We start from the raw sequence: 26,736 nt of genomic DNA, 5'->3' as shown, positions 1-26,736 counted from the left end.
AAATCCTCTCTAGCATCTTTAATTCACTCTATTTATTCTGCATGGAAACTTATAAATCAAAATCTGGGCATGCCTGCATTTTATCATAAACCTGAAAGAATAAAAATATAAGGCGGTTGCACAATTTATTAGTGAGCTAGCAAGGTAACTGCTAATTGAACACCCAAAAATCAATTATGCAATTGTAAATTAAGATTTGTTTAAGCCACTATTGATCTATAATAAATACCTAACCATACAATTTCATGTTTTTCATGCAAATCACTAGAATAAATTAGCAAAAAAATTTAACTACAAGTTGAATGAAGAGCTTATATAGAATAATATCGAAATTAAATGTTTCATGTATTCTTTAATATCATAATTATTTAAATACACAGATTAAATTCAAACATTTCCGAGTCATTAACTTCAATTATTTGTTTTTTCTACCTGTCGCACTGACTGGCCATCATCCAGCCAGTGCGCTATAAAAAAGTTTCTGCACACATTTCACTGAGTCGGAGATAAAAACTTAGAGCATAAGATGGGCAAAATGCTTTTCATAAAAATCTAACTGGCATTCAATTGCTCCCGGCTCAACTTTGTGGAAGTTCATGTTCATTGAATGAAGAACACAATGTATATTTCCACTGCTCTTTATTTACATACAGTTTCAAAGCTTAGGCATCATCATCGAGTACCATTTGTACATAAATTAAGAACAGTGGAAATATACATTGTGTTCTTCATTTAATGAAATCTAACTGGGATTAGATAGTAAAAACGAACCATAAATAAAAATGAAATGGCTACCCAGACTTCCATCCAATTAATATAATGAAATTCCAGTGAACCTTGGGAATTCACCTCAACTACTGATTTGCAGCTTGGAAATCCCAAATGGGATATCCCCATTAAATGGTTACATCTGTTGGTGTGAAAATTAAATATTAATGCTAATGTAGAGTATTTATGTGAATTTAATTACTTCTGAACCCCTGCAAATGCTTGCAAATTAATGGCCGGAAAATGATCCTCTCAGATGGAGGGCACCCTTGTTAACACCTAGGTGATAATTTGCTGAAATGTTACAGCTGGCCATATTTCAATTAAATGAAATGTACTACAACTGAAGTCAGTGCATGTGTTGATCAAAAATTAAGACACCAATTCCTTAACTCAAAAGGGAAATCAAGACTTCATTATTAAAATTATTTTGATTATTCTCAAAATAAAAGGACAAATTAACATGCAAAATGTTTTAGTATGCTCATTACATCGGATTATTTTTCTGGTGATATTTATCGATATCAATGTGAACAAAATAAATCATAAAAATGAATTACCCATTAATCAACAGTAATCAATAAGCCTGATATCAAAAATTTAAGAACCACGGATGAGTGATGCTGTCCTCTTGACTTAATGTGATCATAAAAATTAAGTTAATAACACTACTCTACATTCACTTTACAGAGCAAAATTAATTCTACGAGCCCTTTTATGATTTCTTGAACAAATAATAAATGATCATACATAATTCAGATTACTGTAATTTGTGGCTCCATACATTATTCATTCTTTTTAAATTTAAATAAGAGGAGGCATGTTTAGGGTTTAGGTACCCATATGTCTGGACATCCTTAGAACAAATCAGATATGAGGCTTGTATTTTCAAAGAGAACCTTCTGTCCCTTCAACTTCCATAGGCTCCACTGTGAATGAATATGCCTCAAACATATTCCAGTAAAAGCAGAAAAATTAAGCAGCACACTCATTACAGGTAAACATCACCAGTGAAAAACTTTTTCAAGTTCACAAATAATAAGATGAATTCAGTTTTTAGGCAACAAAATGCTTTAATCAGTACAATTGTAACTTGAATAATAAAATATTCTCTCTCAATATACAACTTTTAACAAGTACAAAATTAGTTTACAACTCAGTCAAAATTTGTACAGCTTGCTTTAAGTCAGAGAAAATAACTAGGTGGGCAGATAACTACACTTGTGTTATTTGTGTGATGAAGAGCACCTAAACTCATTGCTATACCATAAAAAAATAACTCTCGGAACTACATATTTCATGCAATAATCACCATAAAATCTATTTCCCTTGTAGATCTGTGGGGACATACAGAGAAATGTGAAAAATATTCCATTGCACATGCAACTACAAATGAAAGAAATCAATTTAAAGTCTCATTACTAGTACTGCTAATCACCCACTATTTGCACACATTTGGCCAAGAGAGATTCATTTTACATCGGTTTCCTAATATCCTGCCAGGAAATGGAATGAGGAATCTTTAACTATCTATAATTTATGTTTTACATTTTCTTGTAAGAACCTCCTCTCATCCATTTGAATCAAAATAAAGTAATGTAAACTGTAATACAAAAATCCCATGCATCTAATGCACGGACAATTATATCATAAACAGCACACGTGTAAAAAATATAACATACGATAATGACTGACAAAGGAAATTAAATACATGATTGTCAACTCCCAAAATAATTAAAATTAGGCACCAATAGTGCAAACACATCGCATTCTTTGAATCAAATCGATGCATATGTTAATCTTAGTGTCAAAATATAACTTCCCTTGGCAAAAAGCACAATATTCATGTTACTCAAATTTACCCAGCAAAATGAGTACAAATGAAATGGTCGCTTTGTGTAACTAAACCATAAAAACAGAAATTTGGAGAAAGGAATTTACAAATTATATGTTATATACATTTATACAATAAAATAAGTTGTACTTTATAAACATGCATCTATGAAACACATACCATGCCATACAAAAATCAGTTTTCATTAACATTACAAACATATAGTACCCCACATACCAAGACCTAAAAAACAACAAGAGGAATTGTGTAAGAAAACAACCATACTTTTCAGCAACAGCTAGCTACATTGCTACAGGTTGGTTAGTGAAAAATGTTTTTTAAGTACACACACAAAGCCATTACACTCTTTTGACTACATTTCTACAAAACTATGTGAATATACACTTCCAAAGGATATTTTGAAGGTGCAACATTTGTACAACTACTGTGATAAGCATGCTGCTGTTCTACATTGAGCAAACGTGTATTCAATTGAAAAACCAATTCATTTAAGACACCTGAGCAAACATCATAAAGATTAAACCTCAACATAAGTTTTGAAATTCAACATATGCCAAATAATTTGACAACTTATGCCAAAATACTGCATCCATTATAAAATCTTCAAAAAGCTTCAAACAAAAGAGTTGAGTTACTAAAAAGCATTTATGCTCCAGTTTAAAATTCTAAAGAGGTAATTGCAGTAACGCAAATGTTATCTTTAGACAAAACTAGTCCAAATACATTTTTCCCAAAATGTTATACAAACACAAGTGAATTTTACAAAGTATAAAAATGTTCAATATGAACTAATTTTAAAAGTAACTTTTCCATAGGACCATAATAATATGGTCCAGTCATTTTGAGCTTTTAGCTAGTTTGCATTCACTAGAATGGGCAGGTCAATTTTTTCCAACAGCTGTATCAATGGACTGCAGAATAAAGCAGATGGAAAGGGCAAGTTAAAATATGAAACAAGCAAAATTTACTGTGAGACACAAAAGCATTAAGTTTGCTACATACTAAAAACTACACAATAAGATTAAATTCGCTTTTTTCCAAGGCGTAAGAAACAAGAGTAATAGGGAAGCTAGAACCAACTAAAAAATTTTTAATTAATCAATGACATTACTCTTACATGTCTTCCAATGACACATTATACGGAATTATGCAAGCATTTTTTGCACATGTGGACCTGCATTTTTCCCAAGAAAAATTATCAGCCACTTCAAAATAGAGTTGTTGATGGAATATTTTTCCTTTATGGCCACAAAGTCAATATGAAACGCAAAAAATAGTTTCAAGGTAATAGCAGCTTTAAAAATCACTGGTAAATAATATGCTACATGGAGGTATGTTTTGGCGGTTTAACATTATTAATAGATGAAAATGCATGGAAAAAAGGAATTCTCAATTTTAGGCATAAGAAAGATATTATACATGTAAATTTTGACCAAACATGCAAAAACCAAATACTTAATTATAAGAATTATTTTCTGTGCCCTAGAGACATATTTACATTGTAATACAGGGTAGACCAGAGAAAGTCATTAAATTAAACATTTTGGTTTCCTATTTTCATTTGACTCGCTAATCCTATAGTCTATGGACAAACGCCTCTGACTAATATACAGGTCCTGTATGCATAATTGGCCTATGGATGTAAGAATTTGGACTTGTAGTGTCATTTTAAAAATTTGGAATCATTTGTGTGCATCTTTTACAGTGGCTGCATATTCAGATTTGAAATCATGCCGTTGTGATGCAGGTGGTGTTTTTGTGAAATGCAATTGAAAAGGTAAACATGCCTACATTACACAGACTAGGGGAAAACCAGAAAAATGTGACCATTTCGGGATTCGCTTTCCACACAGCCTCGGTACAGTAGAAACAGAAAATTGTATTTTTTGGGTAGAAATGACGAGTGTAAAAATATTATGCAAGTCAAAATTTCATCACTATTTTTCACCATCAATACTTAAAGGGCAAGGCATATGAGAGTATGAAACAATCATATGCCAGTAGTTCAGGAGACAAAATTACAGGTTTTTCTGCATCAGTTTTCATTGCTTTCTCTTTTCAATTCATTATACTCGTAAAGTGAATTATTTGCTTAAGGCAGCACTAAAATTTCATAATTTACAATACTACTGGAAAAATGAAGTGTTATTTAAATATTTCTTCACCCACATAAATATTTCCTGGAAACAATAATGTGCCCAGGAAAAAATTTCACATCAAATCAAAATATATTTATCAATTGGATTATATCTAGATCTATCAAGTATCTGGATTAATGAGATCCAGAGTAGCTAGGGTTTACTGCACCTACATAGCGTATTCACACAACATTTGAGTAGTAGCTGTACAAATCATCACCGGAAAGATGGTATGATGCACAAGTATTGAAGGGCCCACCTCAATAACACTTTAAAATAATGATCTAAATTTCCTATATCAATGTTTTCAAACATTTTTAAGAAGATCACTTTTTTTCACTGAGAAAAGTTAATGCTCTGGCTTACATTGCCATTTCTTGTTCTTTTAAAGGCTGAAAATATTTATTAATTGCCAAAAGTAACTTGAAAATAAGAGGAAAGCGATGTAAATGAAGGACAATCAAATTGTACAGTGATGATTACATTAAATCAAAAATGTGATACTCCATTGTTCTGTATTTAAGAGAGGATAAATGGCCATAATACAATTAATTCTGATATTCAAAAGTTATTATGGTTATATGATAACTAATTAACTGAGAAGCTTAACAAAGAGTTATAACACCTATAACCTTAGCAGGTTTTTGTGTATGCTATATTTTAAATTTACAAATCTAATCAGAAAATCAGACAAAGAGAGACCACCACTAAAAGGACTTGGAACTTTAATTAATAAATTCAATACTAAAGAATTTTCAATTTCAGCAGACTTGTGTTATCTTATCACAAAAAAATTCACCATATTGGAAGGTTCCATTTAATTGCCTAAATAGAGAACCACCCACAGAATAAACTGGCAAGAACTCTGACATGAGCCATCAGAGGACACATTCCACCTCTCATATCTCTCTTTCAACCAAAATCTAAAACTTTTGGAAGTCAATAGGTATACCCTTTGAATATGAGCACGAATAATTCATTGTCAATAAAACAGCCCACAATTCTCAGGGATGACAATATCTGTAGAGTCCTTTAAACTAATCAATGCAATTTTTATAAGCCTATTCATTTTTCACTTAATCATGGATTATTATTTTAGCTGCCCTATACTTCTCCAATAAGGTCAACATTAAGAAAGCCGCTCTGCTGTAAAGACTGGGGCACCAATTCATTTAGTCACTTTGAACTACTTAAAATAAGACTATTTTCTGATCTTCAAATCAATATAATCACTAATACCTCAAATGTGAAAAATATTTCACAGATTATGAAATATAATTTCTAATAATTAACATTTTATACACAGCAATTATTTTCCATCTGCACAACTTAGTACATTTTTAAAATTCTAACAGGACATGTATTATACATACCTTAGGCTTTGGACGATGTGTGTCAACTGCATCAACAGGTAACTTGATATGCTCAACACGGCAGCCATAGGCCACAGGAGTAAGTTTTATGACAGTGTGCAACGGGACTTGCAGGTATGGAAGTTCATCTGCATTTTTGAGAACAAGAGGTAAAAATCAGATGCCACTCGTGATAACAATTAACAAAAATGGCAATTAAACACTACTTCACATTTCAAAACCAATTTATAATGGTATACAAAATACTAGAACATAAAACTCATTCTTAGAAGAGGATTTATTAACGCAATCAAAAATTATACCATCTCAGTTTTTCAAACATTCTAGTTTCATCACTATTCAGAAACAGATGTTGTATTACATAATATACAAGGATAAAGTATTCCCTCTCCTCTCCACAATGGTCACCGTAAATACCACATCCTCTAGTAAGAACTTTTCTCCAGAAATAATCATCCAATGTACCATGAGAAAGTTCTCAAATCCCAATGCATAAAAATCAATTAAAATTTAAGGCACAATATGATATTAGAGTAAATAATTTTCCCTTCCCTGCATAACTCTACCACAAAACACTCATATTAATTCCAACCCCTATTGAAAGAAAAATGCTATTTAAAAGTTGTTTTTAATTTTATATTATGCGGACCAAGTGCTTAAAAATTAAAAAAAATAAAGGTTCACTTACCAGCAGATTTATCCATAAAATATGCTAATAGGCACCGCAGCACTGCCTGATGACTAACCACCAAGACATTACCCTGACGTTCCAACTCCATTATAACAGGCTCCAACCTTGCCACTAGATCTTCATATGACTCCCCTCGAGGATAGCGGTAAGTAAATTTACTCTGATCTCTGGCAGCAAAGTCTTCTGGAAACCTTTCTTGAATCTCCTCATATGTCATTTCTTCACATATACCCTGTATTGACCAAATGCATTAAAGAAACTAAAAAATGAAGTCATTATCTTGATAATGCACGTAATTGGAAAAGATGTGCAATCCCAAGAAAAACACAAAATGCCTATTGCTCTATTTAAAGGCATACGATATGAGCTGCACTTGACACCATTTATGTTAACATGCAAAGTTTTTTCACAGCATAGAATTTCATGCAGTTGTAAGGAAACTTGCAATCTGCAGACTTAAAAACAAGTGTTCTCAAGTACGGATCAAACTGACCCCAGGGGATATTTTAAATGAAGTACTATAATGAAAATCATTTCAAATGATAGTGTATCTATAAACCATAAAGTAATCAACCTGAAGGTTGGTTTGGTAGGTGATAGTAGAGTTCACCCAGTACTATGCTCGACAGCATGTGAAATTCACACCTGAAAGAAATTGTGCGGGGGAAGAGTGAAGGTGAAGCTTCTCCTGAAGTAAGTTCAACGTCGCCAACCTTTTAATGTTCTTAAAAACGCAATAAATGTATTAACAGTCAAGCAAATAATTGAAGATTGGCATCAAACGAATGATATAATGTATAACGTGACAGTGGGGAGGATAAACCGGGATAAAATGAAGGGGAACCCCAACAATATATTATTGTTACAGAATGAAGATAAAGTAGGGGAGAATGACATGAATGTGAAATTTAACATAAACACAGTAATCAACCCTAAGGTCAGTTTGATAGGTGATGGTAGAGTTCACCCAGAACTGAGCCCGATGGCATGTGAAATTCACACATCAGGGTAAGGGGGCCAGTGTCTTTCCTTGTGGTAGTCATTGTTTCCCAGGAACATCTGGTACTCGAAAAATCACATATCTTGGGTGGAGCTGAAGGTTAACTATTGACCCGAGGGCCCAGTAATCGAACCTGGGCCCACTGGTCAGGAGTCCAATGCTCTACCCTTTGACTAACCTGACACACTGTATCTATGAATGAATCAAATAATCAAATGTATTTTAATTTGTTCACCTAAAAAGTCTCCATAAAAGCCTAAGAATTTCAGCCTTATAGCAATGCAGGCTACATGGCTTTTACTAAATAAATATTTTTTTTAATATGACAACCAGCTAACACAGCAAGCCAATGCTGAAGAAGGATGGTGTCTATGTAATTTTGTTTTGCTATAGCAAAGAATATAAACTTACAGCATCAATTTCATTTAAGGCCTTCCACCGTTCCTGTGGAGCGGGGATGGCTTCAACAGTTTGAATTGTTCTTTTCAGCCATGATGTCCACACTCGAAGCCCTGCTATGTCCTGTTGTGCAATGAAATTGGAAAGAGCGGCAGCATACGAATGGCCCCTCAGAGAAAGGTTGGAATCACCACCTATCCTGCCTTGGACATTCTGCTCACTTTCCCCATGCTAATCAAACAATCAATGATAAAAAAATCAAATCCAACTAACAATCACAAATTACCATTTCATTATTTTCCAATAATGATAATGTGTGTGATAACATAACAATATGAAGTATTGCAATGTTGCACAATTACACACTAATGAATTTTCACCCATGAAAATAAAAGAAAAAGGAATTCTTAAATAAGGTTTAAAACAGATGGAAAAGTACTACTTATGTTTATAAGTGCCCAGTCTTATTACGGGACTTTTAAATTGTAATATCAGCCTTTCCCATTTATACTTATTGCTGGCACCTTCCCCTGGTGCACACATTATTCACTTTGGAATTGGTTTCAAGCCATCCATTATCTGAATTTAAATGAAATAGCTTATGAGGGAGTCAATTTGAAGTAATTCCTCATTTGAACTATATAATGCAGAGTGTGATTTCAAAGAATTAAAAACCTCATTCCTTACCCTTGTCAGATATATAGTCCTTGGTGTTATGTGGATGTTCATTAAGTAATACACAATGCGGCTTTGAATGTGCCCTTCATGCTTATGGACCACCACTTTTTCACCTGGAATGGGAAAGGAGTAATTATTCACTGCAAAAAGAGGGCAAAACTACTAAAGTATCATCACACATAATGCTAGTCAAAGAGTCATTGGACGACTTTGTCCCCTACTAACTGTGAAGAAAGCATTGAAAGATGAGTTATTTAGTAAGGCTCATTGTTTCCAAGGTATATTACCAGGTGCATAAAGTTAAATCCACAGTTTTTTAGCCAGAAAAACATGTTTTTTTCATAAAAAGTGAAAAAATTATTTATTCACCAAATTGTCCCTTGCTAGCTACACATTTTCCCCATCTTTTGGGCATTTTATGTATACCATGCCAAAAAAATTCCTTCTCTTTCGATGCAAACTATTCATCAAGCCCATTTTATGGACGTCTGCGTAAGTATCGAAGTGCTGATCAGCGAGCCCGTGGCCCATCGATGAAAACAGGTGGTAGTCCAAAGGAGCCAGTATAGTTATGGACCATTATAGATCTATGGCATGGTGCTTTGCCATGGAGGAAAATCAGCTTCTCATGTCTTTGCTCATTGACCGGTCTTTTTTCACGCCAAGCAAGGTGCAATTAGATCACTTGCTGGTGGTAACGATGGGCATTGACAGTTTCACCAGGTTTCAACAGGTCACAGTAGATGACACCCTGCTGATCCCACCAAACAGACAGCATCTTCTTCCATCCAAAGCGATTTGGTCTTGCGGACAAGGTCAATGGTTGACTCATCACACAGATAATGATAGGTCTGGGATCTACTCACGATTTTTGCGTTTAGAATTTTCAAAGTATATCCACTTTTCATCGCAATTCCCAATCCGATGCAAGAGTGACTTTCTTTTTTGTCTGGCAAGCAAAACTTTGCATGCGTTTCGACGTCGCTCCATCTGCCTAATGTTCAATTCATATGGCAACCATTTTCCAAACTTTTGAGCCTTTCCCATGGCACGTAGGCAGAAATAGGGGTAAATGGCTGGTTGAGTAACACTCAATTGCTTGGAAAGCATTTTTTGGTGATTGCGTATCATTTTCATCCAAAAGAGCCCGCAATTGATGGTCCTCAACCTTCCTAGGCTGATTTTCACGCTCCTTATCGCTCAGGTCAAAATGGCTGTCTTTAAAACGACAAAACCAATCTCTGATGTTGTTTCCGATAAAGCACTGTCGCCATAGGCCAACAGCACTTTACTGGAAACAATGCATGCATATTCGATACAATTCGGCAACCAATTTCTTCAAATTAAAGCGGAAAAGCAGAGCTTCCAGCATATGCTCTTTTTTAAGCAAGAAACTTGACATCATTAACCATACAAAAAATTTAGGTGGTTGTATGAAATTACTGACGATGAGCACCGATTATTTTGTTAACAGATGTAAATTTCATAAAAACAAAAGAATGACGTGTCCATAGTAACTTAATACCTTACCGTCACCATCTACGAGTAAACATCGGATTAAAGCTTATACACCTGGTAAATAACAAAAAACCTATAAAAGGTTTCCATAACCCTGAATTGTTAAGCAGTAACTTTCCAGTAAGGAGCAATGGAGTTTGCTTCTAATATTGATAAGATTTGGTTGGACCAAATTCCTCATTAATACATTCAATGGGTGGGTGGGTAACACGTTTGCCTTCCAACCAAAAGGTCACAGGGTTTAAGTACACCTTGGATATGCTACCGTGCCATCTCTGGTGGTTCAGCTCCTGTGAAGCCTAATGACAAGCCAAGGGCTTGGATCAGGATCCTAAAGAGTGCCGACCAACCACCACAGGCATCCCGACAACAAAAATATATTAATCCATCATATTTTGCTATCATATCACCAAAAATGTGGCTATGCATTTGACTTTATACATCAAATAAAGCAGGCATTAAGCATTTAATTTTTTGAACTTATACTGTATAACCTAACTGATTATGCAAACAATAATAACCAAATTAAAAGTACACACTAAAACATATTGAATGATACATTTAGTCACATTTATATATTAAATGAGTAACTTAATCACGCTAATGTAATTATTAAGAAGAAAGGTTTTATGCCTCATTAAAAGTGCTAATACCAAGTTCAAATTATCATGGATTTGGAGACCTTAAGGTTTAAAATGTTATGTGACAATGAAGTATTACAATCTAATATTTCATTTAGCTAATATTTTACACATACCAAATCTGTTCACATTTTAATGCACACTGAAAAATTATCTAATATTTCAAGCTTTTTCAATTCCTCTATCTTTTACAAGTTATTACAGAACGAAAGCAGAGGAAAATTATGGATATAGAAATAGGGATCATATAACATGTGCATGTAAATCATCAACCACATACCAGTATTGTATATTTTCATGAAGCTAAGGTCAGATTCTTGAGTTTCATCCAAAGGCTCATACTTCTCTTTGTAATGCTCAATTCGGAGCAGGAAATCATTTAGAGCTGCTTCCATGTTCATATTTTTATAGTCTGGACTGTTGACCTTAACCTCCTATTGAAAGGGAAACAAAATTATGAAGCATTATAACTAGACACTTCACAAAACATCATCAATTCAACCTTAACCTGACCTATAAAGGTTTTTAACTTGTCTTAATTTTATAATCACACTAACACAAATTTAAGAAAACATCAAAGAACTAATGGTATGCGACATACCCATGACAGCTGTGAAATAACAATTAAAACAAAAAATCATTTATGGCAAGAAGATCTTGTCTAGCTTATTAAGATGAAGAAAGATCATGATAAATGAGATAAACCCAACTTCCAGAAGAGACCAAGGCTGTACAGAATAGAATATATAACCAACTTTAGGGAAATAAATATTTAACTTACCATAATATTCTGCTCTACAATCTTTGGGTCATCACAAACAGACTCCACGAAAAATAGCTTAAATCCCATTTTATTCACCACTATATCCTGTATTAACCTGCGTCTATCCATTGTAGAATTTGTAGCATCAAACACCTGGATCAAAAGACAACCATAGAATCAATAAATTGAAGCCCATGCTTAGATCTACAGATCACATCAGGGTGTCAGAGTTTTATACATTTTATATTATAATCTATACATGTGCAATGACCATACACATTTTGTTATAATATTTTATATCTTGTGGCCTATCAGTTTATGAGCAGATAAATGTTTACCTGGAATGGGGATTATTAAGGATGCCACTTCACTCCATACTCATGGAACGTTTACTTCCACAAGAGGTATACATCATCGTTTTCTCCACCAAAAAATAGTATGGTGTATATCCTTTTGCAGAACTTTGAGGCATATCCATGATATAATAGTGAAGTTTGAAGATGTCAAACATCAGTATATGAAGTATATTGTATATTCAAGGATTCTAAAGGAATGAAGACAACCTGACATCCCATACTAAATTAAATAGTTCAATTCCACATACTTAATACTGTTTCATTCCACCCAACATATACCACACCGTTATCTCTTCCTATGCCTGTCTTCCAGCCATTCTCAGTCTTCACAGTCTCCAATCAAGCCACAATATCTCCACACCGATCAATATGCTTTGAATCCATTTTTACTGTCTCCTTGTGACTTCTCCCAGCAATCCCCTCTCCTCCCCAACACACTTCCTCCTTTGTTTTCCTTTCCAATCATTTCAACTTTTCCACCCTTTTGCACACCCACATTTCAAAAGCCTCCTATCTATGTGTATCATCTTGCTTCAATCAAGCCATTCAATTAACCACACCACACAAAGCCAAGCTCCACATCAAAGTTTTAACAAGTCTTTACTTAATATCCTCACACGCCACCCCTGTCATCAATTCTCTCTTTCTTGTGTAAGCTTATTTGCCTAACAAAATTCTTCTTTAATTCCTGCTTTTTTGACCCTCTCGGTGAAAAACACAATATAGATAAACTCTCCCACTTGCTCTAGTTTATTTCTCCAATGTTCACATTTAACTGAGCCTTCCTCTTTTTTTGAAAACCTAATAACCTTTGTCTACATTGATTCCAAATGTATACTTCACATTCGTTTTCCAACTGTGCCAGTTAAGAAATCCTTGATAATTGCTATTCTTGATTTTGTGATCACTATCCATTTGGCAATTTCAGCCAGACTGCAAAGCAAATAGAAAGATATTTCTCTCGAAAGAATTTTTATTTATACTTCTGAAACCTATAGCCTAGGATATTTTTTGGAGTTACAGAAAATGTGAAATTTCTCGAGTTTTACAGAACACATTTGTTAGGATGAACTGTACTGCATAAGAAATTCTCATGTCTGTGATTACAAAATGTACATAAATTCTTCCGTAGATAATAATGTACTGTACTTGGTGGTATAATTTTGGCCCACATTCCCTTACCCTCAAACAACTTTTTTTAAATGGAGTGAGCAAAAATGAAAAATAATAATCAAACAACTTACAGCAACTTCTCCGCCACATTCAAGCCAGGAGCACACGTCCTGTAAGGCATCAAGGCAACACTGAGTACGTATCGCCATGGCTTCTCGATTGTCTGGACGGAAGAATTCATGGCTCTTGTAAGCTGTTGTAGCATGTCTCCTGTACTCCCCTAGGTTGAAAACTGCTTTCATTTATGGGAGGAAATTAAAAAGGAATGTAAGATAAAATCTGAAATCACATAAGAGTAGTTATTTCATAGCAGCAACAGAATATGTTCATTAATATTGTAATTTAATTTATGATTGTTACATTTCGTCAATGATATTAAACCAGTGTGTTAATTGAAAGGGCAATGATAGAAGAATCGTAAGTACGTTAAGGTTATTACTGACCTACCCTGAATTAATACTACCAAAATTTAAAGTTTTATTTTATATCATTCCTCCTGAAATTTCACTTAGTGAAGCCATTTTATTCATTTTATCTTTTAAATATTGAAAAGAGACAATTTTGTTTCACCTTGAGAAGAAAATGTCTACAGAGATGAAACTAGCATTTAGATATTCATGGGAGGCAACATTTTTTTCTTTGTTGGAATTTTACCAGGCTGTGCATCACATTCCAAATGAGCAGCGACCCACTTCTCTTATTGTATTATCCCATTAACACTCACACCCACTCAATTTTTTCCAATGTTATGCATGTTTCAATTACTATGCTTAAGGGTTGCCATATTACATCCATGGATCATTGTTAAAGATGAAAGCCAACTTTAATTCTTCTAATACTAGACTTATCATTCCATCAATAAGCAACTTGGTCACTGAAAACATAATTTCATGGATACAGCAAGATCACCCAAGGTAACTGGGGTAAATTGGAATTTTGGGCTACATGAGAACTGCAGAATTACTCACTGGTGATAACATCTCTTTTACAGTGGATAAAAGTGAAGATACTTTTTCCTGGTAGAGAAGGCGTTTTATATAAAAAAAGAGAATTCTTTCAAAATTTAATTTTCTTAACTATTTGAAACAACAATTTACACTAAATCAAACCATTTGAACTTAAATGATCCAAACGTTGGATTTCGATGCTAGCAGTTAAAAGTTCAACTAAGAATGAATAACTGATTGAAGCACTTTTCCACTTGATAATATCAAGTGGAAAAGTACTTCAATCAGTTATTCATTATGTTCGACTTCCACCACATCACGCCTGAATCTACTCAATTTATTCAACTAAGAAGTTAACTTTTGGGAGCCTTTTATCTTTGAATGGTAACTTTTGGTAAGGACTAAAACTATGCAGTTATACTGAAGTTAATTTTATCATTGCCCAAAAACAACTGTCCCACTGTTTACAGCACTGAAGCCCGATTAAAAATGCCTCAATGATAGGAGCTCCTCTCACTTTTAATTTTCAATCTGAAACTCAACGGGAGTTCATCCCAAGCTTTGGTGCCAATCACTGATTATTTCCATTTACCATATGTTTCAGAGTTTACTTGAAAAAGTTAACAAGGCATATAAACTTATTTCAGTTTAAAACGTGATCTTTTAAATTATCCATAACTACAGAACTCGAGCCAAACCTAACATGACAACAGTGTTTAAATAACATAATCATCTATTCAAGCACCCATTAAAACGATTATTTTACACCTTGCTGAACTGATAAGTTTAACATGACATTTAATTCGTTTACTGCCCTTTCTATGGGGAATTAAACTCATTGAGAGTAACTGATTGATACCATTACATTTATAATATAATATCTCTGTATTTGTAATTTAACATTCATAAACATTACTAAAAACCATTTCCAAATAAACTTCTAGAAACTCACAGGAATACTCTGGGGTATATATCTAAATAACTATTAGAGTAGAACGTATGCATGCTCTCCTGGAATGACAGACAAAATAATTTATTTTTAAAGCTTTAAACGCATCAGCGTTACGAATGTTAAGTCCGAAAGCCCCAATTGTTATCCAAAATGATAAAACTGTGAAAAATCAATTTTTTCAACGATCACATGGCATAAAAACATAATCCCCATCAACACCCGGTTATTATTAGTGAGATCTATTTTTCGAAGGCAACAACATGCCGGTGGTCAGAATGTGACTATCGTCTGAAATATTTCACTTGAAAAAAACAATAAATGAAACGGAACTGATTAGGACAGAAATGTAGGTACTATAAATATGGGAGCCATACCTCTAGTATTGATACCAATCCAGTTGAGGTACCGTGACAACTTCTTGGATATGTACGTCTTGCCCCTCGCGGGCAATCCCACCATGGCGATGACATGGGGACTGTTGACGTAATTCGCCCGTTCACCTACGAGAAGCAAGGAAATCAAGTTGAAATGACCGCCATTCTGAAGAAAAAAACACTATCGTTCATCCCAAGGCGAACTTCCCCAAGGACAAACATTCGAAAAAAAGCACATGGGCACTGCATCTCCTCTTTACCTATACGTATGGAAACTTTCCGTTGGAATTGGGAATTGCGGCGTTGCATTTTGGAATCAGTAGCTACTTAAATACTTCGGGGACACTTTAAACTTTCTGTGGGCGACAATAAACGATCACTGTATCACGTAACCAACAGAAAAGCGGGGTTCTTGAGAAAAGACCAAGCCACCCATCGACCGAGCAGCTTCGTGATTCGGAGCACACACAACGACTCACAAATAAACAACCTTCTCCCTAAGCCTTCGACGAGATAACACCACAACACTAGGGCTAGAGATTTTGGGCGGGAAGGGCTGGCAGTCTCCCTGGCCGGTGAGTGCAGTCGCTCTCTACGTTATTGTGTCTCGAGCAGATCGACGGAAAGAAGCCGAAGAAAGTATCCCTCCCAGCTCCCTCTCCTCACACTCGACTACGCTGGTTTACACCGTTGCTACCACTGCCGTTCTTTCTCTGGAGGTCGCCTGGAGGGGAAATCCCTCGTCCCCACCAAAGGGAGGTCGCTCGGGGGGCAGGGGGCGAGGATGAAGCGGGCCGGAGAGGGGAGACCGCACCACAATCCATTCGACTTGGGGTGGGTGGAATTCGGGGAGGGTGGTGGCGTAAGGCCGGCACGTAGGCCCCCTTTACACTACCGAAAAACGCCCACGCCGATCGTAAACGACAGTCGGGAACGCTAACTTCAGCCAGGATTTTTTTCCCCACTGCTGACTTCCCATACACAACATGCGTAGGCAGGCACGAGACGATTGTGACGGGTATTATTTAACGGCTTTCCTAGTCGCAATAATGGTGCCGCTGTATTTGAGCGGGATAACGAGAGGGGGGCAAACAGACCCGCCCACCAACGCACACTAATCAAAAGCCTTCGGGGCTCACTTAATGCTCAATGCCAAAAATGGAAGGTGGAAACAAAAATGTCTCGCAAAACAAACAGGAAGCGGTTAACCATTACCTAGCATTGTGTTGAATGACCAGCTTTTCAACCTATGATTAAGCAATAAAAAGCTTAATGCACTCACTTGTGAAGAAATGCTTAACGAAGCAAAACAGTTACGATAAACCTTAAAGCGGAAATTCCAGCAATACGTTTAAAAATATTCTGGAGCGCAATAATATTAGGAACACGCCCAATCGCCACAGCTGAGTGCCAAATTCTTGAACCCGATACCACGAGGATTCTTCCATCATCCTCATTCGAGGAAGGTATTTTTAATTAAATAAAAACATTTAAAAAGTAAGCTCTACTTCAAGCCTTTCGTGGTAGCTCCAATTTTTAGCACGCATGTGTGAAGCAACCCATCCAATGGAGTATACGTCAACGTCTTATCCAGTTTTAGCAGATATGAACGCGATTGGGATCACCCTAGAATAGACCATAACGCAGTAAAATCTCGCCAACATAAATGCGCGTGCGGACGTACACGCACTCAGAATCATCATTAAAAATTCTCACGTAATCACCCATCAATTGCGAAGTCTTCGTGTACTTAAAAACAGAAACGGGTGAAATATTTTCGAATCGGTGACTAAGGGACACACTTAGTAGAAGTGAAGTAAAGCAGAGCAAATCGAATCCAACTTACCACTTCCAAATCCAATCTGACAATGCGAACGACAAAAGCGTGCAAAACAATAAGGAGCAGGGCAAATTTATGAGGGACGAATAATGATTATAAACAATCATACCCAACGAAAGACAGAACTCCGCTGCCTTGAATTAATCATCAAAATTACAAATAAGGTACTCTTTTATGGAACATATGAATTAGTGATATAATGTGCAGCAATAGTTCGAAATCATTAAGTTGAGTGTCTTAGAATTTTGGAAGGCCTGAGATCTTTGTTCTGTTCGAAAAGAAACCGACGCTTCATGGCACCGTTTAGAATAACCGATGTACTCGTATTTACAAGCACGCAATTCCATCGGCTTCCATGAAAGTCGTAAAAATCAATTTCAGGGAGTTTGCATTTCGAACATAGAAGAGAAAGGTGTGATAACTTGCATATGCAACTGGTTTTTCCCTAAAAATGATTTACCGTTACTATCTGCACAAATGTAATCAGTAAGTTTTAAAAATAGCTTTTTGTTTTTTCATAACCTTTAAATTCTACTCTATTGATTCCAGACGCTAGGAGCGTTCTTCAGGAGGCGAATTTCGCCAAATTTAAAATGCAATCCTGAATGCGACATGAGAAAAATAAAATTCCGTTATTTGCTATGGTATATATTCATTTCATAACTATTTTTGTTTTATATTTGTGAATGCGTACTTATCATTGGAGGAGGTGACCGCATTGCTTTGCAAGTGGGAATCAAAATATAAAAACTATTTATTTATTAGGTATTCTACAGGTTAAGGTAGATTTTGGTACAACGTTAGAACCGACGAACTCCCATTTCTCTCTTAACAAAGCACAACATGGCAGCCGACATTACAGATTACCTAAATTGAAATGAATCTCATACTCATTTCATTACGGTAATTTAGTTTTTCTTTGTGCGCAAAAGCAATCAATATTAATCACATGACGCATGTGAGGCAACGCCTTCGATGCATTTAGATCACACAGGCAAGAAGTTTCAATGATGCTCGAGGCACTCGCGAACTATTCAAATGGCACAGCCTGGATTCGAACCAGCAATAGTCTTCAAGGCGACGCAATAAATAAACTTTGTCCATGACCACGTTTCAGATGTTCTCTTACCCTGCATAGCGTCCGCAAAAGAATACAGCCGACACATAAAAAGTAACTTCAAAGAATAATCCCCCTTGGGTTCTCACATGCGTACCCGCAATAAATCAACTGCCAACGTTTGCAGGAAAATCCTTGCAGCGGATTGAAGGATAACAAAGGAAACTCAGCGTCAGCAAAAACGCATCTAAAGAGGAATATAAAATGGTCATTCAGGAAGTCACTCACTCAAGAGAGGCTAGAGTCAATTTTAATTTTAATTCCCGTTCGTATGGAAAAAATGCCAAGCAAAAATTACAGAAGTTTCCCGGGATGCATTAGAAATAATACGATGCCAATCAGACAGCAAAATAATGTCATCTAACTTTGAACATCCCACACGCGACTTAAAATGAGATCGGGGTAAACGGGCTACTCCCCTCCCGTGATACTCGCAACCATGCACTGGCTCTTAGAGATATTTTAGAGCCGCTGTTATACAAGTAAGTACTTGTAAATTACAATTTCCCGGCAAAAAAATATAAGTAGTCGTTGCCGCGTAATACAGCACTGAGCAAATCGATGCTTCCAAATAGTCGCATATTAATCCAAGTAAATCGTAGGAAGAATAATGCATTCAAACGACGCTCTTGTAAGCGAACACAGATTAACCGGCCGCGATGGATGTGATTATGCAAAAATCATAAATACCAGGGGATACACACGAAACTACACCTCCGCCATAAAGCAACCCTTTGTAATATAAAATGGGGGGCCCACTTGGATGCTAACGTCAAGTAGCGATCAATCAAATCATCGGTATAGGTAAAAAAAATATCTTTATACACAACCGTAAATGTACTTAGCCTTTGTCCGACCATTGGCAGACAAGGTTAACCCCGCCGCCACCGGGGCCAGAAGAAATAATATACTCTTCCTCCGGGCTAACACCTTCCATGATTGCACTTGCCATTTGCTTTCTATTTTCATAATACTGTCCAGGGAAAGAAAGCGCTGCTGCGACACTGAAGAACTTGAGGAGGGAGCGGTGTGACTCGCATACGGAGTCAGCGCACAGTAGTAGACCGGTGACAGACACTGAATACAGAGTCTAGCGTTCGTAATAGTGTCCAAAACACCAACGGGCATGGTCATCTCAAGTAAAGAAAGAACAAGGTTTCTCTCAGGGCTTAATAGCAGGTCAAATGATACAGACCAGAGTGGGCACTTGCATGACATTTTCGTGATTTCAGAGAAACCATACGACAACTGGATTGCAATTATACGTTCAAACTGGTCGAAAACTCGGGGTTTCAGCTATAAAATACTAATCTACCAACTATAAAAAAGAATATATTCTCCACAATGCTAGTCACAGAGAATGGTTACCAAAGGATTAAGCGATCGTCGACCACATGGCAGTCTGAGACTGGGGAAGATGGGTCGCTGTCCTTGAAAGCAATGGTTTCAAGTACTTAAGAATCTTTGAAAGTCATCAAAACCCTGGACTGAGGAAGCCGAATGAAGACATTTCTCTACTCAGAGAGAAATTAGAACAAGTGGATCTTACGTCAACCTCAATAGCGGAAAACGCTGTCTTTTTGCTCATCTGCAGAGGTCGGGAACCCGGAGTAAATTTGCCTAAATGACGATATCGGGAGTGATGAAAATATCCTGGGGAGGGGAGGGGGGGCAGTTAACTCAGGACCCGCCCTGGGTGGTACTACGATCTCCAGCCACACCACGGCGCTGTACACGGGAACATGAATTCCACACCAAGGACGATGCTATAGTCAGACTGCGGTGATTACTCGCGAGGACATTCGGGACTCACCAAAGAAATACTAATATTGCCTCGCCGGAAGCCAAGAGTGAGCCAAAAATACGCTAATCCTATCCCACGACCAGGCTGGACAAACCCTTTTCGAAATGCTGGTAAACCGTGCACTAAACACCGCCGTACTTTTTGTTTTGAAGCCCACCCTTTTTCAATTCTTTGAGATAATGAATTTCCGGCAGAGGCAACCACTCTCCTTGGCCCAACCTACCCGCAGTTAACCCTCTCCCCCCATCCCGTGCCCAGACTCGGAGGCAACTGCTTACTTCCGTGCAGTCGACAGCACGGTGAACTTCACTGCCCTCTTCGACTTCATATTTAACCACCATACAATCTGTCTCCCGTTTCAATTTTAACGCTATTAAGACTTTTGGAACACGTCACTTGACAAAATCTAACTTAAGAATTCACATTTTAATTACTATTAATTCTTAAATCGTTCAAGAAATCGCGTTTTTCAAAATTGGAAATCCGAAAAAATCTTTAAGAGTGAACTATTGGGCTCTTAATTTTTCTGCAACAAGAGAAGAGGAAAGTTTTATTTTCAATTGCCACACACGGTCATCACTATATTTGTTGATAGGATACAGATTAGATAAACCTCAGACACACAAATATGCAGAGAGGGCTTTGCGTTTGAATCTAAACAAACATTTGCACTTATAAGATTAAAATGTGGTACGAATTCCGCCTTTAAATACAATAATAACTTAAAATAATATAAATAGGGCCCAAACAATAGGATGACATGTTATTTCCTTTAAATGAACACCCTTATCCAATCGTTTTCGTACTTCAGTCGCATCCTTTGTGAATGCCACAAAAACATTCTATGAACACGGGCATTGGGTTACAGAACAAACAGAAGAGAGATCCATCAGGGGATTGATTGTATATTAGTCCGCAGCACGCCCGTATTAACATGACATCAGGCGCCTGGATCGTGGAAACTTTCTGCCCAAGAAGCCCAAGAGTCACAACACTTCGGCCAATTCTGGGATGTGAACCACTTGAGACCCAGGAGACTGGACACTGGATTAAGCCTACAAAATCTACGAACTAACGAGCAGTTAGCATTTTGAGCTAACTGAGGAAAGAGTCCGGTAAAGATGCGAAAGAGTTCGAATGGTGGCACGGAATAATCTAGCAAAACAATGTGATTTTGGAAAGATACGGACTGACCAATAAAGCTGATGATCAACCTCGAGTTTGTCAGTCAGCCAAGCGATTGCAAGCATTGCTGAGTGAGTAAATTTAATTCAATAGATATGGGATGAGAATATACGTAAATAAAACAAAGTTTATGCGGCTTTTCAGCGAGAGAAAGGCTAAGTTTAACGTTAAACTAGGAGGGCAAAAACTAGAGCAGGTGGAACAGTTCACGTATCTCGGAAGTGTTTTTGGACCAAAATGATCAAAGTAGCAAGGAAATAAGGAGAAGGATTGAATTAGGCACAGAAGCTTTCACTAAGAGGAGGAAAGTGATGACAGGGAAGTTGAGGAAGGATGTTAGGTAAAGGCTCGCACTTTGAGCGTAGTTATGTACGGCGCGATAACATGGTCATTGAAGTAGGATGATAGACGTAGATTGGAGGCTTTTGAAATGCGGATGTGGAGAAGGGTGGAGAAGGATGGATAGGGTGAAATGAACGGAAAGGAAAACAAATGAGGAATTGCTATGTATGGTGGGGGAGGAGAGGGGATTGTTGTAAGTAACCAGAAAGAGGCAGGAAGTGTGGATACAGAGTATATTGATGTCGCAATGGGAAGACTGTGATGGAGGGGAGGCTGTCAGGAAACCGAGGAAGGAGCAGGAATAAGATAGGGATGTAGGATTCTGTTTTGTTAGGCTAGACAAGATAATTATTTGGTTGTTGCGTCCATCCAAAACCTAGATTATCTATAATAGAACACAATAACAACTTAAAATACTATCAATAGGGTCCATACAATAGTAGAACATTTTATTTCCCTTAATGAATGCCTTTACCTGATCGTTTTCGTACTACCTATGATTATCTATAATATCTAACCGGTTGATTATCTATATTAATAATAATGTGTTTTTGAACCTGGCAGGTGAAGTAAGGAAGACCAATTAAAAACTTCAGTAAATACTGGGAAAACACATGGATGGGCAAAAGAAAGTTTATTGTACATTTAGCAATTAGGAGAAAACTAACGAAAAAGTAAATATAAGGGAGTTGAGAAAGATTTTGGGAATATGAAGTGAATGAACGGTTAAGAGGGTGCCATAAAACAGGCGAATGAACAATTAGTACGTCGAATGCAAGACAAATGGACCTCAAGTCACCATCATTATATAAGGCATAAGAGAGAAGGTGAACAGGTTGCCGATGGCCAATGACAACCCATCCGCTAAATCTTATTCCCATTTGGCCATAAACCGAGGCGCTTTTCACCTACCCCCCCCCCCGGGCACCTCCATCCAACATTTCTCTCCTCCCATGCACTCCTCTCCTTTCTTCAAACTATCCATCATCCCTTTACCTTCAGCCTCCTCCAAGTGAGTGCGTTCTTCCCCTTCAGCTAATCGCGCCTCCCAGGGCATTTTCCTGGTTTCTATCCTCAAAGCTTCCCCTCATTCATTCCTCAATTTGCTCATCCAATTGATGTTCCACGCTCTTGCATTCCAGTCCCACACCTCGAAGGTAAAGATATCCTATCTGCTCTTTAGGAGTGAGTGTCCACACATTTCCCAACCGTATGAAGAGCACACTCCAGATCAAGCACTTTTCCTCAGATCGATCGATCACCACTTAATATTCTCTTCTCTGGAAAAGAAATGCTCCTTAACCATTCTTTTTCTCACTCTCTCTTCACTTTCGTTCTCCTGTCGCCTACATACTTGCACCTTTCCAACTGTCTTCACAAACACCATCTCTACTTTAGCCTCTCGTTCACTCATCTCCTCAAATGTCTCCCGGTTGATTCTTATTACAATTTTCTTCTTCCTTGCCCTCCAGTTTGCATGGCATTTACTTCAATTCATCTTCCGTACTTTCGCCGTCGGCGTATGACTTGAGCGATTCTTTTAAGCATTCCTCTTGCCGCCTCGGCGCTCCCTCGCCCGCCGTCTCACATTCCGAGGCCAATACGTCGTCCTTGTACGTCATACAGACTTGACAACAAGGAGTATTCTTTCATCAATCCCTGCCTATGTCAAAACACACCGTTCTCTATTCTCCTCTCCCCATAGCTACTTATTGATACATGCATAAATGCCACATCAACCTCTTATCCCTCCAATCTACTTCATTTTATTTTAATTCAATCACAATTATTTTCCAATCAACGCTGCCGAAGACTTAAAAAAAATCAACTCAAGCCTCTTCTATTTTCCATTCATCTTTCTCATATGCTCCCGACCATTTCCTTCGCGCCTCTCGTCCACCATAACTTTCCCTAAACCCGAACTTTCCTTCAACTACATCATCTTCTGCCTTCCTCTTATATGATATCCGGAGGAAGATCTTGTCTGCATGCATCATGGCAGTAATCATTTGATGTAACTCATACTTCTCGATGTCATTCATATTCTTCTGGGATAACATGTCCGCCCTTAAGAAGAAAACCCGTGGCGGTTCTACACTTCGGTATAGTTCATAAAACAAGGCTGCTGCCCTTTGACCCATTTTCTGCCAAAAACTCCGCCGGCAACCAGTCCGCGGCCGCCTTCTCTTGCAAAGTCTTCATGGCTGCAAGAACTTCAACTCACAAAAAACCCTTCTCCGAGGTTGTCTGGCTCCACTAACCCTTTTCCTTCGGTATTCGCGCCACTTGGCTTATCTTCCCTTTGCACAAGTGTTTCAAGCATGCTTTCCATCGTGCTATAATCACTTTATCTTCCTTCCGTAATCAGCCTTCTTTGTCCTAAATTTCTTTATAGAGCGCTCCTCCAGCTCCTATACACCAGTTGATTTCTTTTACTTTCATTTATATATATATATATATATATATATATATATATATATAATATCTTCGAAATGGAACGCTCTTCGGCGACACACAAATATATAAAAACACAGATGTAGATTTTTAGAATATAGAGACACAAAGAAAGGACACTCACAATTTGTTATTTTACGTTTCGACAGCACGGCTGTCGTCTTCAGAATCTGAAGACGACAGCCGTGCTGTCGAAACGTAAAATAACAAATTGTGAGTGTCCTTTCTTTGTGTCTCTATATTCTAAATATCTACATCTGTGTTTATATATATATATATATATATATATATATATATATATATATATATATATATATATATATATATATAGAGTAGATTAGACAGTAACAAGTAACAAACAATATAGAAACACAAAAAAAGGATCACTCACACGTTATTTCTTGATCATTTCGACGGAATTCTGCTCCGTCTTCATCGGAAGATAGAGAACTAATGACTCGGTCATCTCTATCTGCTCTATCGTCCGATGAAGACGGAGCAGAATTCCGTCGAAATGATCAAGAAATAACGTGTGAGTGATCCTTTTTTTTGGTTCTATATTGTTTGTTACTGTCTAATGTACTATTCGGCACTTCCGTGTTACGTCTACACACACACACACACACACACACACACTCACACACACACATATGCATACAGATATAAACGCACGTACATGTGGGTCGCGGTAGTCCAGTGATAAGAGCGTTGGACTACTAACCGAAGGACCCGGGTTCGATTCCCGGGCAAGCCCCTCAGGGCACCTGCAGCTCCACCCAAGCAAGGTGATTTTCGGAAACCACATCTTCCTGGAAAACCATAACCGGCACAGGGAAAGGCACTGGCCCTCCTACTCTGATGTGTGAATTTCACACGCCGTCGGGCTTAATACTGGGTGAACTCTACCTGTCAAACCGACCTTCGGATTGATTACTGTGTTCATGGATTATACCTGTACATATTAACCATAAACACAGTAATCAACCCGAAGGTCGGTTTGGTATGTACATAGGGCTGTATATCCATTCGTCATTACTTTGTTGCTTAAACTTATTTTTTCCATCTTTTCAGTAATGTCCTGTGTTATATGTACACGGTTTATCATTCCTTTCATATAACCCGAAAAACACTCTTTGATACTCTTTTTGTCTTTGCCATCGATCTTTAATTCCCCTGAACTGATTTATTAATGAATCCAGTGCTCTCTCGCTCAACTCTGTGAAAATCCACGATCATTCAATGAGTGACCTCTGCATATTATCACAATAAATGCACTGTGAAAATATAAAAAGTTTACAATTGAGTGATTTATTTATGTTTCTCACCTCCACCTCTACATTCCGACAATTTATCCAAGCCTTTCAACGTCTTCCAAGATCTTCAACGAAGATCTTGATTGATCTTAAGCCGCTCTTACATTCTTTCATATGATAGATATTCAAATCTACCCAAATGACCCCATATTCATTATTAATAAATGCTCTAGGGAATCACCATTCTTGTGTTGCTCCATTCTGGAGCCCAGGATTGAAAGAAATGTATGGAAGGGAAGAAAAAATGACGAAGGAGAGGAAAACAGATGCTGTAGAACTGGAACGGAATACAAGGCAGAAAGACGGGTGGCAGGAATTGGGGGTAAATATGGTCTCTTGAAGGGTATCGAGAAAGACAGGAGACCGAATTTTGCACAGAGAGAGAGGATGGAAGATGATAAAGACGGATACGCAGCACCACAAAGGATGATTGATTTTACTGAAAACCTCCTGGGGATAAGTGCAGGAAACGGATACCGTAGTGGTAGAGGAAAGGTACCGAAATGGACCTTGGGCAACTGGTTATAAGTAAACGCATTTAAAAACAACGCAAATTAAAGCATCGCGTTTTCCAACTTTTCGATTACGGATAAATACGTAATGTTTACGCGTGAATGAGCGAAGTGGAATGTTTGGAGTTAGAAATCGGCCGTCCCTTAAGTCAAGGATGACGCATTTCTGGCCGAGAGCCCGACAGATCTAAAAGAAGAGCTCCCGAGAGGCAGCAGGAAATGGCAATGGGAATAAATGCGCACAAAACGAAAGTGGTTGCGTTTGAAAGGAAAATGGGAAAAATATAGCATGGTGACGTAAACGGCGAAATTATTGGGGAAATGATGTAATTTTTATGGTACGCATTAGCAGAAGATGTTAGGTCGAATGACAATAACAACAGGCGTGCGAACAGAAAAGACCACAGGAAATTCTTAGGCAGAGTATGCGTACCATGTTGGATACCCGTATTAAATAATGACTGCGTAAGGCAGTGAAAATGGCAATATGTAATGTAAACTCCTACCTACATAACTGCATGTATTTGGAACTAAGGTCAGCTA

The 26,736-nt window shown here is 37.3% G+C and overlaps 1 protein-coding gene across 8 annotated transcripts in view; it reads right to left on the bottom strand.

The window, feature by feature from the left end:
- Pfrx (6-phosphofructo-2-kinase/fructose-2,6-biphosphatase) overlaps positions 1-26,736 on the bottom strand; it is a 128,299-nt gene that overhangs the window by 50,856 nt on the left and 50,707 nt on the right. For 3 of the 8 annotated variants that reach the window (XM_071590616.1, XM_071590615.1, XM_071590620.1), the window contains exons 2-9: positions 15,627-15,752; positions 13,425-13,588; positions 11,843-11,977; positions 11,342-11,495; positions 8,912-9,015; positions 8,237-8,455; positions 6,823-7,057; positions 6,135-6,262 (exon numbers count right to left, since the gene is read on the bottom strand). In XM_071590616.1, the coding sequence (XP_071446717.1) occupies positions 6,135-6,262; positions 6,823-7,057; positions 8,237-8,455; positions 8,912-9,015; positions 11,342-11,495; positions 11,843-11,977; positions 13,425-13,588; positions 15,627-15,752 (1,265 nt within the window). Of the gene's footprint in view, positions 1-1,816; positions 3,535-3,740; positions 3,862-6,134; positions 6,263-6,822; positions 7,058-8,236; positions 8,456-8,911; positions 9,016-11,341; positions 11,496-11,842; positions 11,978-13,424; positions 13,589-15,626; positions 15,753-15,886; positions 16,303-26,736 lie in introns of those variants that run through there. The other 5 variants (XM_071590613.1, XM_071590618.1, XM_071590617.1 and 2 more) reach the window with 4 other exon arrangements.

Source organism: Hetaerina americana, unplaced genomic scaffold (assembly GCF_022747635.1).
Source record: "Hetaerina americana unplaced genomic scaffold, ioHetAmer1.1.p SCAF_4, whole genome shotgun sequence".
Lineage (NCBI taxonomy): Eukaryota > Metazoa > Arthropoda > Insecta > Odonata > Calopterygidae > Hetaerina > Hetaerina americana.
The sequence above is the reverse complement of the archived record's forward strand: the minus strand, read 5'-3'. Positions and strand labels throughout refer to the sequence as shown.